At 41.6% G+C, this 16,627-nt stretch overlaps 1 protein-coding gene across 1 annotated transcript in view; it reads left to right on the top strand.

Annotated features, from left to right (window-relative positions):
* Exd2 (exonuclease 3'-5' domain containing 2) overlaps positions 1–16,627 on the top strand; it is a 32,845-nt gene that overhangs the window by 13,625 nt on the left and 2,593 nt on the right. The window contains exons 3-8 of the mRNA XM_028789200.1: positions 446–702; positions 5,323–5,449; positions 10,957–11,288; positions 12,329–12,435; positions 12,653–12,788; positions 14,072–14,428. Coding sequence (XP_028645033.1) covers positions 446–702; positions 5,323–5,449; positions 10,957–11,288; positions 12,329–12,435; positions 12,653–12,788; positions 14,072–14,428 — 1,316 coding nt within the window. The remainder of the gene's footprint in view (positions 1–445; positions 703–5,322; positions 5,450–10,956; positions 11,289–12,328; positions 12,436–12,652; positions 12,789–14,071; positions 14,429–16,627) is intronic.

Raw genomic sequence — 16,627 nt, forward strand, 5'->3', positions numbered from 1 at the left:
CTCTTGAGGCAGTGCTGATAAGGCAAATCAGGGCAGTTACTAGCATGCACCGTAGAGCATCGGGGTATGGTGCCAATTGGCACTCTGCTCTTAGCCTTTTTTCATAGCCTTTAAAACCCAGCATGTTTCCTCTGACTGAAAGTGTGTGTCCCAGAGCTCCTGAGTCAGCCAGTCACTATTTATAGACTGATCAGATTTCAGGGCCTGGAGTTGGCCCTGTGAAGAGTATTCAGACTGCTGCTTTATAAGGCTGCATATCTCCTAGAACAGGCTCTCACTGCATTTAACTTCAAATCCGTTCTGCTGCTCCCTTTGGTAAGCTAAGGTGTGTCTCTTCTATTGTTTTGTTGTTGTTTTGTTTTGCTTTTTGTTTTGGCCAGAGTTTTCTTTTGTCATGCTGCTGTGCAAGGATGTGAACTATGTGCTCTGTCTTACTCTTTTACAGGTGAATTTGGAAGGCAAAGCCAGTCCTTTGTCACTCCTACAGATGGCTTCCCCAAGTGGCTTCTGTGCATTGGTTCGCTTGCCTAGGCTGATATATGGAGGCAAAACACTACCCAGAACGCTTTTGGACATATTGTCAGATGGCACTATCTTGAAAGTAGGAGTGGGATGCTCAGAAGATGCCAACAGGCTTCTACAGGACTATGGCCTCATTGTCAGGGGATGTCTGGATCTCCGCTACCTAGCCATGAAGCAGGGGTACGATTTGTATGCATGCCAGGATTCCTGTGGGGGGCAAGCATTGTTCGTGAGCTATAGTTAACTAGTGATCAATAATGAAGCATTTAGAATTTGTTAGAAACCTAAAGGGTTTAGAAATGCATATTGAATTTGTGAGGAGACATACCAATGTCTGAGAAAGTTTACTTGGCTAAACTTTCTTTTTAGATGAAACTAAAAGGGGAGGTTATAAACCAGTGGTCCACTAAGTTAGAGCTGTAAGCTTTGTTTATTTTTTTCCCCATGTGAAATCTGCTTTAAATCCAGAAGACTAGATATCAGAATCTATATTTGTGTAACTTTGCAGAAATTACATGACCTGGCCTCAGAGTCCAGAGTTGTAGGTGGCAACAGTGGGCCAGGTTTGGTCTTTCCCTTTTTGATGTGCATACTCAATTTTTAAAAACTAATTTATTTTTATTGTATGTATATTGGTGCTTTCTTTGCCTGTATGTATGTCTGTGTGAGGGTGTCAGATCTCTGGAGTTACAGACAGTTGTGAGCTGCCAGTAGGTGCTGGGAATTGAACCTATGTCCTCTGGAAGAGCAGTCAGTGCTCTTAACTGCTAAGCCATCTCTCCAGACCTGTGCATACTGAATTTAACTTCCCAAGTCCATACCACTCCTTGAAAAACCTAACTTCTAGTCAGCAATTGAGTTTGCAAACCGTGGTCAGCCTTGACCTTGACTTGGAGAGAGAGGCTTTCCATCTTAGCTTTTCCTTCTGGGGAACCATTTTCACCTCATCTTTCTGGGGATCACATGGAATTCCTCAGGTACACACACACAGTTCTCATCTATCTAGTACTTATTTATTTCCTTAAAGTTTACTCCTTTCATGTATCTGTGTGTTTTGCCTGCATGTATGTTTATGGAGGCCAGAAGAGGACATTGGATCCCCTGGAACTGACATTTCAGAGTGGTGTGAGTGACTGTGTGGGAGTTGGGAACTAAATGTGGATTCTCCTAGAGCATCAAATGCTCTTACCTGTCGGATCATCTCTCCAGAAACCACAGTCCTCATTTATCCTGACAGGAACTGAAATAGCCTCTTGTCCTGTCTTAAATGCCACTTACTATAAGGTGGGAGAGTGTCATGATCTCAGAGAAGGCTTAATTAAAACCTGTGCCTATCTGAATTTTTGAGCATAAGTGAATTTTTATTTTGGTTTGCTGCCTTTCTCACTTTTTTAGTGAAGTATATTTTTCCCTAGTATTATATGAAAATATTATTGTAAAAATTAAAACTCTTCAAAGTTTGAACTATAGAAGAAAGCTGCATTCTTTCTTTTTTTGTTTGTTGAGTGGTTTGTTTTTGAGGCAGAGTTTCTCTATGTAACAAACAGTCCTGGCTGGCCTGGAGCTCACCAGGTTGTAGACTGGGCTGGCTTCTAATTGACAGAGATCTATCTGCCTCAGCCTCTGGAGTGCTGGAATCAAAAGCATGCCACCACTACATGGGCCAAAAGCTGCTACATCTCACTAGGCCCCTCTGCATTCTTCTGTATGTAGTGGGTGAGAGCTTGAGTCAGGAGCATACAGCATGCCTGGATTGTTAGTGCTGTTGGTTATCAGCTGTGTGAACTTTATGAGGTACTAAACCTCAGTTTCTTATCTAGAGAGATAATAATCTTACTGTATAGTGTTGGTGTGAGGATTAAATGATTAAGCAATATGAAGAATTGAGGAATACTTTATGTATATACAGCACTATATACATTTTAATGTTAGCTACCATTATCATCATATCACTATAATTTTGGCATAATCATTTGATTGATTTTCTGATATCTTTTTATGCATTTGGAGACTTATGAATGTATGTAAATTGAAAGTGCATTGAGTTCTCTGTGTAAATGCAGAATAACTGAGTGTCAATTTGGCTTAAGATGGGGTGGGTGTGGTAGTTAACTCCTATAATATCAGCACTCAAGATGCTTAGACAGGAGGGCCACAAATATGAGGCCAGCTTGGGATATAGATCATGGGCCCTTGTCTCAAAAATACCCCCAAAACAAGTAGGTCAAAGATGACTATTATCATGAATGATAAGTATATAAGTTGTGTTTAAAAATAAAAATGAAATTGTGCATGTCTTCAGGTGCACACACATATGTTCATGTGTGGAGGCCAGAAGTTACTGTAGAGTGTCTTCAATTGTTTTTCATTTCATTTTGTGTTTGTTTGAGACAAGATCTTAGCATATAACCATAGCTGGCCTAGAACTCACTATGTAGACCAGGCTGGCTTTGAACTTGAGACCTGCATGCTTGTCTTTGCCTCCTGGGTACTGGGATTGAAAGCATGTATCACCATCACCAGCCCTCTACTTTATTTTTGAGACAGAGTCTCTCACTGAATCTGGAGGTCACAGGTTTGACTGGCTGGCTGGCCTCGTGCCTTTGTTTCTGCGTCTTAGCGCTGGGATTACAGGCATGCCCTGCACACCTGGCTTTTTCATGGGTTCTGGGAGATCCAGCTCCTTATGCTTACACAATAAGTTCTTTACTGATTGCCTCACTCCTCCAGAACAAGAGTGAAACTTGTATCCAACCTTTAATTTTATTTGGATTTTCTCTTTTTTAATGTTTTCAGTACTGAGAATTGAGCTTCAGTACTTGAATTAATTAGGAAAGTGCTATTTCATTGAACTGTATTTCTGGCCCAAGACCCTTCATTTTAAATGAAATGTTTTTATAATTAAGAAATTATTAACCATTATTGACATTCCCCAGCCCCTATTTTATTTCTTTTTATTGCTGGGCCTTTGTACATATTGTCTTAAGTATGTACTTCACCACTGAGCTACGCTCCGGGCTCTCCTTTTGTGGTTTTTAATAAAACTAAAGTTTAGTATCTCCTCCCATATCCTTAACTTCCATGAGTTTAACTAAGACCTATTTATTTTATTCAGAATGCCTGGGCTTTTTTGTGGTTTTTGGTCTTGGGCGATGAGATGTAACTGTTGACTGCTTGTTTGGCAAGGGAAGGCTTCCTGTTCTTCCTCATCACAGTGGTTTTGGTTCCTGCAATCCCTGAGGAAACTGTGCTGTATCCTGACAAGAGCCTCTGCCTGCCAGCTTGCTGTTCTGTGACTTCCAGATGTTCACTCTGGACCATTGTCATACATTGTCTGCTTTTATGTACTGATTTTTTCTTGTTATTATTTGGGTACCAGGGATTGAATCCAAAGCCTCCTGCATGCTAGGCAAGTATTCTCTCACTTAGGTTTCTAAACCATCACTCCAGCCCAGGTCTTTACACTTTTATCTGCATTCAAATGTATACACACATACATATATATCCAAAGATTTAAACATTTTAAACGAATTAATGACTAAGGTTTCACATAGCCCTGCTGGTCTCAAACTCCATGTAGCTGAGCATGATTTTGGTCTAAGAATTACAAACATGTACCACCACACTCCCTCTTAATGTTTTCTGTGTGTATGTGAATTTCATTCTATTTACTTAAAATTTAGTTTCTCTGTGGGAGAGTGTGTGTCCCAAGGACATATGGAAAAATGGCTCAGCAGTTAAGAGCACTTACTGCTTGCTCTTTCACAGGTCCTGAGTTCAATCAATTCCCAGCAACCACAGGGTGACTCATGTCTCATCTGTAATGGGATCTGATACTGTCTTCTGGTGTGTCTGAAGACATCAGTAGTGTTACCTACTTGTTACCTATTTGCCCATTAACATCCATTTGCAGTTATGGGGGTTGGGGATTAAACTCAGGTTGTCATGGTTGGTAGGAGGTACCTTTGCCCTGTGCTGTCTCTCTGGCCCATTGATGTTTTCAGAATTCCATATAAATCTGTTGGTTAGTCTCTAATCTCAGAAGACCAAGAAGATCCTTTTTGTTACCCCACAGCAATTTTTAAAAGGATTTATTTATGTTTATTTTATGTATGTGAGTGTTTTCCCTGCATCTTTGTAAGTACTCCACATGTGTCCAATATGTGAGGATGCCAGAGAGGGCATCAGACTCTCTGGACTGGAATTATAGATGGCTATGAGCTGCCACATGAGTGCTAGGAACCAAGTCTGAGTCCTCAGGCATCTCTCCAGCACCCTGCGGCAGTTTCAATCAGGAGGTTTTGAAGAACAGAAACAAGTACTTGTTTGTATACTCTTACCTCCCTGATGAAAGCAGCCTTGTCATTTTTCTTCAATCATAAGAAAGTTAGGTATGAGCACCATCAAGGACATTTAGTCTGTTTACAGTTCTCCTTGCTACAGTAGTGCTGCAGTGAATATCCACTTAAGTATCTTTGTCCTTTGGATAAACTCCCAGAAAAGCAGTTATTAGATCAGAGAATTTTTGTATTTGAGTTTTTGACAGTTACTTATTGTTAAACATTTTCATAATGATTATAAAGATGTCTGGTTTACACATTTTGTATGAGCCTAATTGATTTTTGTGCTCTATTGATACTAGATGTACTTGTTATAAAACAAAACACTGCAGTCTGACAGCAAATCACCGTTTTCTTTATTTCTCTTGTTTATTTGCCTTCTGTTTATTGGTCATTTAAAGTTTTTCCTATTCATGCCACTTGCCTGGTTTTGATACATGGTTCTATTTATTTCTTGTAGAAACAGTATACTCTGTAACGGGCTTAGCCTGAAATCACTTGCTGAGACTATTTTGAACTTCCCACTTGACAAGTCCCTTCTACTCCGTTGCAGCAACTGGGATGCTGAGAATCTTACTGAAGACCAGGTACTTGTGATCAGAGGAGCTGGTTCTAGTCTTCAATGCGAGCACTAGGCAGAGAGGCCTTAAAGTAGACTTACTGTCAAGTGACACTCAGGACAGTAATGTTCATGCTACTTAAATGACATTAGAGTTTCTATGATGTATTACTTTTTAATGTGCCGGCACTTCAAAAACTGTGCTTTTTCCAGAAATACAAATGCATAAACATTTTTAAAGTGCTATAAATCCCACCATAAGAAACAGTAAGCAGTTCTCTGCCTTTGCCACCCCATTCTTTCGTTTGCTCTTCTACCCAGAGGTGACCATTTTAATTTCTTTTTGGTAATTACCATTGTATGTTTAGATTATGTACATGTATCGTTCTTTATTTTTGCATAGTATGTTTTGACTTCTTATACATAAGTTATGACTTAGTGTTCTTCCAGTTTCTGGGTCCCAAACAAGAATTTGTTCCCTACCCCTTCTCCCCAGTATAACTAGATACTCCACTTTGACCAGGAACAGCACTTTGTTTTCCCAGGATATACCGTTCGCACTTTTGTTTCCTTAGTTTTCTGCACACACTGACTGAACCCCAGAATTGTAGTTCTCTTAGCTGTCTCAGAGGCATTAGAGACTAAGCACACTTGCACAGCTTCCTGTGGTTCTGTCCTTACACCCCTCTGCTGTCCTGTATCCTGCAGCCCTCAGCTACTCCCCTATGGCTCTGCCCTCTGCTGTCTTCCTACGGCCCTCCATTGTCCCTCTGTGGCCCTCTGCTGTCTTTCTGCAGCTCTTTGCTGCCTTGTTATACTCAGGAATGTTGGCTCTCCAGACCTGCTGCCGACTGCAGTCTGAAGTTTGCTTCTTCTCTCTATCTGTTGGTGGTCCCTACACTTCTCTTCTATACTGGATCCTTTGGTGTCTACATCCCATGGCTTTGTCCTCTTGTTACCCTGTGTGTCTGAAAGGACAAGTGATTTCCCTCTCTTAGTCAGTGATATGCCTATTAGCTATTTAGGGCAGAGCCATTTTCTTACAGAACTCTGAGGGCCATACTCCTTGTATTCTGGCTTCTAACATTTGAGTGTGTGACTGTTCTTTCTGGAACTTCTCTTTCCTTCCTTGTTTGAAATCCTTGAGATAAACCTGAGTACAGGCCATGTTTTACGCACACTAGTAGGATTTAGTGGACCCTTTTGTCTGGATGTTCTTGTCTTCCAGTTCAGGAAGGAATCCTCAGATTATTTTCTTTTACATTTACTACTCTCCTGTTTTTTTTTTTTGTTTTGTTTTTTTGTTTTTTAAAGAACTTTTTCTTTTTGGATTATTGGATCCCCCAGAATTGATCCTTTGATTTTCTTTTTCTTGAGACAGTCTAATGTTGTCCTGTCTCTGTCTTGGGGTAGAAGTTCTGGGAGTACAGATTTGTGCTGCTGCATCTGGCTTTTTACACAGGCCTGGTTGGAACTCAGGAAGCAAAGCTGCAGAGCCAGCACTTTTACCTGCAGTCCTGGGCACACTCTGTTGAGACAGGCTTTGTCTCTGCTTAGAATGCAGTCTCTTCACACAGTGGGAAGGGTTTCTGCTTTCCTTCCATTCCCTGCATCACCTCTTCTTCCTCAGAGTTCCTTCTCATAAATGCTTGTCCTTTGCTTTCAGGTGAGGGATTTTTCCAGATATTTAAACCTTGATTGTCCATTCATATTTAAGAAGGAGACACAGGGTTAATTAAGGATGTAGCTTTCATGACGTGTTCAGGGCCTGGACTTGGTTTTCAGTATCACAAAAATGAGACAAACAAATGAAAAAAGACAAAGAGAGACATAAAAACTGATAAGAAAAGCCAAATGTGATGATGTATATCTTTAATCCCAGCAGAGGCAGTCAGATCCTCGAGTTTGAGGCCAGCCTGATCTGCAGGTTGAGTTCCAAAACAGCCAGGGCTACAGAGAGAAACCCTATCTCAAAAATAAATAAATAAATAAATAAATAAATAAATAAATAAATAAATAATCTGATAAGATGCATCAGCTGGTGAATAAATAAAATTGAGGCACACAGTGGTATATTCAACAAGTAAAAAGGAACATGCTATAAACATGTGATCCTCTTGCCTTGGCCTTCTAAGTGCTGGCACTTCACACATGTGTCAGCTTCTCAGCTTTAACATGGATGAATATTGATAGAATCATGTCATATGAAGCAGGGCATGGTGGCTCACAGCTGTAACTTGGAAATTTTCTTTCCTGTCTAGTTTTTGTTTCCTGACCAAGAAGATTAAGATACACAATTCAAAGTAAGCAGAAGATAGAGGATATATTTAATGAAAATAAAAGCAGCTCTTGGTAGCCAAGCACTTGGGAGGCAGAGGCAGGCAAATCTTTTGAGTTTTAGGCTAGCCTGATCTATAGAATGAGTTCCAGGACAGCCAGGGCTACACAGAGAAACCCTGTTTTGGAAAATCAAAAATGAACCAACAAACAAAACTAGTGGGTTGAGTACACAGCAGCTACAGCAGGACTTTGGGGGCTGGTTGGCTTCTTCTCAGTAGCTGTGGTTAGTCAGGTGTCAGTAATTGTGTATTTGGTAGGTTGTTTCTCCGCCACCAGTGAAATGAGCCAATTCAAGCCAGATTGGAATATATTAAGTGCAGGTTTATTGGGAAGCTGCTCTCTGGCAAGTTCACTGGCCCCAAGGACTGAGGCCAGGGGAGTCACATGGAAAGAGAGAGAAGTGGGGTCTGGGGGTGGGGAGAGAAAGGGCAAGAGTGTACAGAGAGAGAAGAGAAGGAGAAAAAGAGACCAAAATGTCTGGATTCCATAGGGAGAAGCCTCTGGGGGAAGGGCAGTCGATTTCCTGGGCTGTAAAGTTCAGGGTTGGGGGCAAGATATGCCAAGTAGGAACTGAGGGATGCTGGGAAAACATGGAGGCCAGGTCTGCTCTGATATGTAAAATATGCACCTCAGTCCCTTGTTTCGGGTCCTAAACCAAACAACCCATCCTTTTGCTGATTATAAACAAATAAAGAGCCATGTAATCATCTATGTCTACTTCCTGCTAATATAGGTGCACCATTATGGGGTGTAGGCAAAAGCAGAAAGAACTGGTTGTTTCACTGCTGTCCAGGTTGTGGACCATCTGGGGGTGGGGCTGTGTAGACCCAGTTGAAGCAGTCTGTGAGGCTAGACCAGAAAGAGCATCTGTGAGTAACTGTTCTAGAGCGTTCCTGGATGCAGGTTCTGAGGGAACCCCTAGATGTTAGGGGCAGAAGATAAAGTTAAGGAGTTTTGGAGAAAAACGTTTTCTTGGATGTGCATTTTGAAACTCTTAGGTAATTGGAGGAGGGGTGGCAGGTTCCCAGGATCAGGGAAAGGGAAATAGATCCTACCCTCAGGACTAGGCAGGTGGAGAGGGGAACGGGCTGTGTTAATTGACAGTACTTATCTTGAATCCATTTGACCCGGTGGATTCAAGTGTATTCCCTGAAGCTTACAAGAACCTTTTTAAGTTTACAAAAAAGATAAATCCTTCATAACTTACATTTATCAACATCAAAAAATACCTTCCTAGACCTTCAAACACTTTCTTAGAAGCTTTCAACATCTAGTCCCTCTGGCTGCTTGGTTTCTCCAGAGAGGAATCCTTTAATCTTTTACCCTTATAGGTAATCCTGTAGTATTTTGTATAGCTATATGTAAGCCTTCAGTTTAGCCATTATGTGATTTAAATTTTTTGAAAAGATACATTTATTTTTATTTTATGTGCACTGGTGTTTTGCCTGCATGTATGTCTGTGTGAGAGTGTCAGCTCTCTAGAACTGGAGTTGTAGACAGCTGTGAGCTGCCATCTGAGTGCTGGGAATTGAACTTGAATTCTGTGGAAGAGCAGCCAGTGTTCTTAAATCTCTCCAGCCCCTGTGATTTAAATTTTACTATTTTGAGGCCAGAAGAGATAGTTTCTTGGCCCTGTTGTGCAGACAAGTTAAGTGTTTGAAAGTTGTTTTTGTTTTTTTCCGGTCATGTCCACCTCATTATTGACCTTTCACAGATATTCTGTCTAACTCTAGGTCTCAACCTTCAGTTGTCTTCAAGTCAGTTACTAGTTTATCCTTTCAAAACATTAGGGAAAAATTAGTAAAATTTCTGTTTTAGGTTAATATAAACCTTCGGCAGAATTCTAAGGCATTGAATTGTCTACTTTGTTTTCCATAGAAGTGTCTGGGTTTTTTTTTTGTTTTTTTTTTTGTTTTTTGTAACCATGAGTAAGTTACTTCTTTGTGCCTTGAAACAGACAGAATCTTGGTTTGAGTCGTGGTCTTAGCTGTCCTGGAAATGTATGCAGATCAGGCTAGCCTCAAACTCACAGAGAGTTTGGATTAAATATATGTGCCACCCAACTTGTTTTTGTTTTTGTTTTTGTTTTTAGTGGTGGTAGTAAGTGAAAAATGGCTTTATTAAGATTAATTTCTAGGGGCTGGAGAGATAGCTCAGCAGTTAAGAGCACTGACTGTTCTTCCAGAGGTCCTAAGTTCAATTCCCAGCAATCACATGTTGGCTCACAACCATCTGTAATGGGATTTGATGCCCTCTTCTGGTGTGTCTGAAGACAGCTACAGTGTACTCATATAAATAAAATAAATAAATATTAAAGATTAATTTTTATATAACAAGATCCACCTATTTAAAATGTCAAGCAGGGTAACATATACCTCTAGTATTATCATTGGGAACTGGAGTCAGGAGTGTCTCTAGCTCAAGGCCATCCCATCTTATATAGCTAGATCCTGTCTCAAAAAGGACAAAGCTAGGCATTCTGCTAATCCTAGATAGGATTCCAAGGATTCCAAGGATAGGAACTCCAAGGATTCATCTGTTTTTCCAATTCTGGGATTGCTGGAGAATGTCACCATGCCCAGCTTTTTCACATGATTTCTGGGGATCAAACTCATGTCTTCTCGCTTGCAAGGCAAGTACTTTACTGACTAAACTATGCATCCAATTGCCAAAATAGACTTTTATTTTTGTTTGGTTTTATATTAGAGATAGAGCCTCACATCATAAGCTCATGGTGGCCTTAAATTCAGTGTAGTCCAGCAGTCCCCCTGACTCAAGTGCTGATATTAAAGGCAAAAATAAGAGGGGGGTGGAGGGAGGGAAAGAGGGGAGAAGGGAGGGAGAGAAAGAGAGAGAGAGAGAGATGTATGTTTGAGTCTGGTGTTTTCTTTCTTTCTTTCTTTCTTTTTTGTTGTTGTTTGTTTTTTTCCTGGAATGAGGGTTTCGCTATATATCCCTGACTGACCTGGAACACAGTCTGTAGACTAGGCTGGCCTTGAACTCAGAGATCTGCTTGCATCTGTCTCCTGAGTGCTGGGATTAAAGGCTACCACCACTGTTTTGCTGAATCCAGGGTTTTATGCTACTGAGCAAACACTACCCTGAGTGGTATTCCAAGGCATTTGTAATCGACTTTGAAGGTACTCTGCATGGCTTGTCTTCCATATCCCACTGACCTCTGGCTTTTCTCTTCAGGTAACTTATGCTGCCAGGGATGCACAGATTTCAGTGGCTCTCTTTCTCCATCTTCTTGGATACCCTTTCTCTAGAAATTCCTATGAAGAGGAAAACAATGACCAAATCAACTGGCAAAAAGCCTTGGAGAAATGCAGGGATATGGTAGACATCCCATTCCGAAGCAAAGGACTTGGCCAGCTGGGTGAAGAGGTTAATGGGGAAGCACTGGAATCGCAGCAGAGGCTGAGAAACAGGAAGGCTAAGACTGATGGAATGATGCCAGGCAACAACCAGGGGAGAGACCCCAGGAAGCATAAGAGGAAGCCCCTGGGGGTTGGCTATTCTGCCAGGTAACCCACATGTTTCCTGATGTTGAAGAGTTAGGGCCCAGCTCTACCCTGAGTCTGGCAGCAGAGACTCCAGGGTTAATGTACCTGCCTTCAGTGACATTTGCACTGTGCTTCTCTCTGTGGTCTTCTTCTTTTCCCCTTCGCTCACTTTTCTATTTGTCAATTGGAATAGAGATGAAGAGAAATTACCCATGCTTTGTCACCAAGCCCTAGTGCAACCTTAGGTCTGTAACTTTAATGGCTCACCAGGTGGAGGCACTTGCTGCCAAACCTAACGACCTGAGTTAAGTCTTCAGGACTCACATAGTAGAAGGACAGAACTAACTCTCAAAGTTGTCCTCTGATCTCCACATGCACGTGTGTGCCTCTCTTCCAGAATAAATGAGTTATAATAAAATATTTTAAGGGGATATAAATTTTATTTGTTTGAAACAGCTATGAACATGGATAACATGAAGTCTTCATACTTACCAAGAGAAGTACACCTTAAGATTTCTTGTTAATTTAGAGTGATTTCAGCCTCACACCAAGTTTATTGTGTAGCTAGTGAGAATCTCCCGTGTGACTGACACCTCTCGAGGAGAGGATGCTTTGAGTGAAGTGTGATCCCTGGAACATGGCACCTTTAGGAATTAGATGATTAAGTTGAAGGAAACATTGCCTGTGAGCCAGACATTAACCCATGTGGCCCTCATTTCTTTATAGTGAACTCTTACCATTTTTAATTTAGTGCTTAATTCAGTGATTTGGCAGTTTATTGGTGCTCTGTTCCTGTTTACATTCACAGCAGAACTCTGTGAATACCACCTAACTCACAGCACAGTGTCTCAGTCCATAAGGATAAGAGTTAGAGGCATCATTTGTAGCTCTGCTTCCTAGCCAGTGCAGATTGAGAGTCGAGTGTGTTTCTTGCCTGTTTATTCTACATGTAGTATATTTGATTCTGATGTTGGGAATAATTTGAGTCATTCAGAAAAAAGAGTGGGAAGGTCTTAGGAAGCTTGACCAACAGCTTTCAGTATGAGTTTTTTTCCCTGCAGAAAATCACCTCTGTATGATAACTGCTTTCTCCAAGCTCCTGATGGACAGCCCTTGTGCACCTGTGACCGGAGGAAAGCTCAGTGGTACCTGGACAAAGGCATTGGAGGTGTGAGACTCATCTGCCACATTTGTTTATAAATAGGGTCTTGTGAGTAGGATTTGGAAGAGGGTGACTGGAGGAAGACAGCAAGACCTTGAGATGTTTGGGGCTGGGTAGTCATAATCTGGAGTTCTCTGCTTGCACTCAAAGAAAAATAGTTAAGAGTGCTTCTTGGGAGCAGAGGTGGGAACACCCAGCACTGATGTGTTCTCTTTTTCCTAAGAGCTGGTGAGTAAAGAACCTTTTGTGGTCAGGCTACAGTTTGAACCTGCAGGAAGACCTGAATCCCCAGGAGATTATTACTTGATGGTTAAAGAGAACTTGTGTGTTGTCTGTGGCAAGACAGATACCTACATCCGGTGAGTATGGTATTAGACTAAGGAACCTGCCTCCTGTGGCAGTTGCCTGTGTAGTCACACACTGAGCCCTCAGATGCCTTGAGTTTTCCCACAGTGGCAGAGAGACTTACTCTACAATCACCACAGTTTTCCTGACCGCTTCAACATTCTACCTGCCATCTCTTGTGGCCTCTATTCCTCTTAAAGCAGACCTTGAAGCTATATCCCTGGATCCCTCCCTGAAGCTCTGGAGCTTTCTGAGCCGTAGTGTTGGTTATAGTCTCCCTTTCATGGGTTTGCATGCCTTTCTCCCTGGCCCCCTGTACAGGAATTCTCTCTCCTTCCCTCTCAACTTCCCTCCCTCCTTGCTTCCCTAGTCTCTCTTCCTTCTACCATTTTGGTGTGTTTTGTTATTCTCTTTTTTCTTCTTTTTCTATTTTTGTTATTTTCTGGTGTTATTGTTATTTTCTTTTTTTTAAAAAAAAATCTTTTTCAGAGATCACTTTTTCTCATTTTGAGCAAGGCAGAAAATTTCTTCTTTTATTTTATTTACTTATGTATTTTTTTAGAGATAGTGTTTCTCTGTGTAACCCTGGCTGTCTTGGAACTCACTCTATAGATCAGGCTGGCCAAATCCTCAGAGATCTGCCTGCCTCTGCCTCTCCAGTACTAGGATTAAAGGCGTATGCCACCACTGCCTGGCTGAGACAGAGTATCACTGTGTAGCCTTGGGTATGGCTGTCCTGCTGACTTAGCCTTCCAAGCTGGAGTCAGAGGCATGTGCTACCATGCTGTTCTTTACTGGTTCACTTCAGTTCCTTTCTCTGCTATGTGAGACAACTGTTGCCACTGAGATATTTTCCTGAGAACATAGTTCTACTTAGAAAATGATGGCAGACCGTGATGAGCCAAGAAGTAATGTCAGAGTAATAGAGTCCTCAGATAAAGGAATTTGGATTGCTTAGCCCACTGGACTTCTTTGAGATGTATTGTGCAGGCATCAAAAGCCAGTATAATAGCATTTCATTTCTCTGAGAGTCTCTTAGGAACACGGTAGTTGTTACCAGCCTCTGCTGTTGACAGAAGAGGACAGCACGTAGTCTGTACTTACTTTAAGGGAGAGGACCCTAAAGTGCGGTAGATAAGGCAAGGAGGTGGGCCTGAGAGTCATACAGGTAGTATTGCCTTCATGGAACCTCTGTTGAGTTGTGCTGCCCAAGCCTTCCAGAATCTCAGTTGGTGGTTCCATATGTGCTCTGTGTCATAAGGTAATGAGCATTGCTTTTGGGGTGGGCTCATTCCAGGAAAAATATAATTCCACATGAGTACCGCAAGCATTTCCCTATTGAGATGAAGGACCACAACTCCCATGATGTGCTGTTGCTCTGCACCTCCTGCCATGCCATCTCTAACTACTATGACAACCATCTGAAGCAACAGCTGGCCAAGGAGTTCCAGGCTCCCATTGGCTCAGAGGAGGGCTTACGCCTGCTGGAAGATCTAGAGCGTAGGCAGGTGCGTTCCGGAGCCAGAGCCCTGCTCAATGCTGAGAGCCTACCTGCCCATCGGAAAGAAGAGCTGCTGCATGCACTCAGGGAGTTTTATAACACAGATATTGTTACAGAGGAGATGCTTCAAGAGGCCGCCAGCCTGGAGACCAGGTACAGCATACTGTTCAGAGAAAAAATGGGGTATGACCCAGTAACAGCAACCTTCACTGCTTCATGAGAGTGCTTGTCACAATCACAGTGCTTAGCCACATGCTTATTAGTCCAGTGTCTGCTTGTCTAAGACTCTGTGGGGTAGAATCAAACAGTCTGAGAAGTCCCTCTTCATAAGATGACAAGATGGCTCTGCAGGTTAAGGCACATGCTGCCAGGTCTGACAGCTTTACTTGGATCCCGTGGGCCTGTATGGCAGACCAAGAGGGTTGATTTCTAAAAGCTGTCCTTGAACCTCCACACATGCCATGGCATGCTTGTGCATGCTCACACACACTTGCACACCACACACACCTATACACACACACACATACACACACACAGTACCTAAAGAAAATGCGATTAAAAAAAAAAAAGATTGGTTTATTTATTATGTATACAGAGTTCTGCCTGTATGTATGCCTGCAAGTCAGAAGAGGACATCAAATCCCATTACAGATGGCTGTGAGCCACCATGTGGTTGCTGGGAATTGAACTCAGGACCTCTGGAAGAGCAGACAGTGCTCTTAACCTCTGAGCCATTTCTCCAGCCCCATGATTTTTTTTTTTTTTTGAAAAGATTTGCTAATTGTGAGGTCTCTGTTGTTGACTCTATAAGATCATATGTCAAGTTAAGTGGAGTTGGGGCTAATGATTTTTTTGTAGAGATAAATCCTAAAGTCAGCACTTAAGATGAAAATAATAGCTAATTAGTACCTTGAAATCTCTGAATTACCATGAAGTAGATCATATATGGTTTTGTGTCTCACACCTCACACCTCGGTTTGTGAGACTTTTGACCAGTACATTTCCTGTCTCACTGCACTAATTGTCTGGACCCACCGAATAGAATTTTGAGCAAACAGCTCTTCTATTTAATTTTTTTCTTCTTTCTTTTCTCTTTCCTCTCCTTCCCTGTGAATACATAGTTGAATTCATATGAGATAACTCAATGTTCCTAAACAAGAAGTTTACAACCCTGGGGCATGAACAGGTACATGGCTCCGACAATAAGAATTGTGGGTGACTATGCAGTTCTCCGTTTAGACAATTATCTAATTGATAATTAGGATTAGAAGTCCATAAAACTGGTAATGAGGCTGAGTGCCACAGTGTTTGTTTATCAATAATAAGAAATGTCAACATTTATTTATAGCAGCAAATAATTATTTCTTTATTCAAGCAGTGTTCATGTCACTCATGCTACTGAGCTCCTACAGCACAGACAGCAGACATCTCCTGAGCAGATACGTACAGAGACACTGAAGCACCAGCACCACACTAACAGGCTCCATAAGTTGCCTTTTTATTTCTAATAACAACTTAATGACTTTTTATTTATATCTTGTATTTTTAATTGTTCAAAGTTTTTAAAAATGCATTTTAAAATTTTATCTCTGCTTTTCATAGTCATAGTATAAATGTTATTTTCTTTTTTTTTTTTTTTGGTTTTTGGAGACAGGGTCTCTCTGTGCAGCCCTGGCTGTCCTGGAACTCACTCTGTAGACCAGGTTGGCCTCGAACTCAAAAATCCACCTGCCTCTGCCTCCCAAGTGCTGGGATTACAGGCATGCGCCACCACTGCCCAGCCCTAAATGTTATTTTCTAAGTTTTAATTAAATACTGTGTAAGGTTAAAGTTACATACTTTTCAATGTCACATTACATTAGGGAGACTGCCTTTGACTAATTCCCAAATGAACTTCTTAATTTTTTTCATTTATTAGTATGTATCTACCCATGAATGCTTATGTCTGGGTATACATGGGTACCATAGCATGTGTGGAAGTCAAAGAACAACTTTTAGAAATTGGTTCTTTCCTTTCACCATGGACCCACCAGTGAGCCAACTCAGATGTCAGACTTGTGTAGCTGGTGCTGGTATCTGTGAGCCATCTCAGTGACCTCAGATGAACTTCCTAGAACAGCTAACCCTCTCCCCTTCAATCACAGCCTTTTCTTTTGAAAATTTTATTATTTTATTTAATTATTTAAATACAGTTTTCTTGTGTAGCCCTGGCTGTCCTGGAACTCACTCTGTAAATCAAGCTGGCTTCGAACTCAGAAATCCACCTTCCTCTTCCTCCCAAGTATTGGGATTACAAGAGTGCACCACTGGCCGGGCGGTGGTGGCGCACGCCTTTAATCCCAGCACTCGGGA

This window comes from Grammomys surdaster, unplaced genomic scaffold (genome assembly GCF_004785775.1).
Source record: "Grammomys surdaster isolate TR1022 unplaced genomic scaffold, NIH_TR_1.0 127, whole genome shotgun sequence".
Taxonomy (NCBI): Eukaryota; Metazoa; Chordata; class Mammalia; order Rodentia; family Muridae; genus Grammomys; species Grammomys surdaster.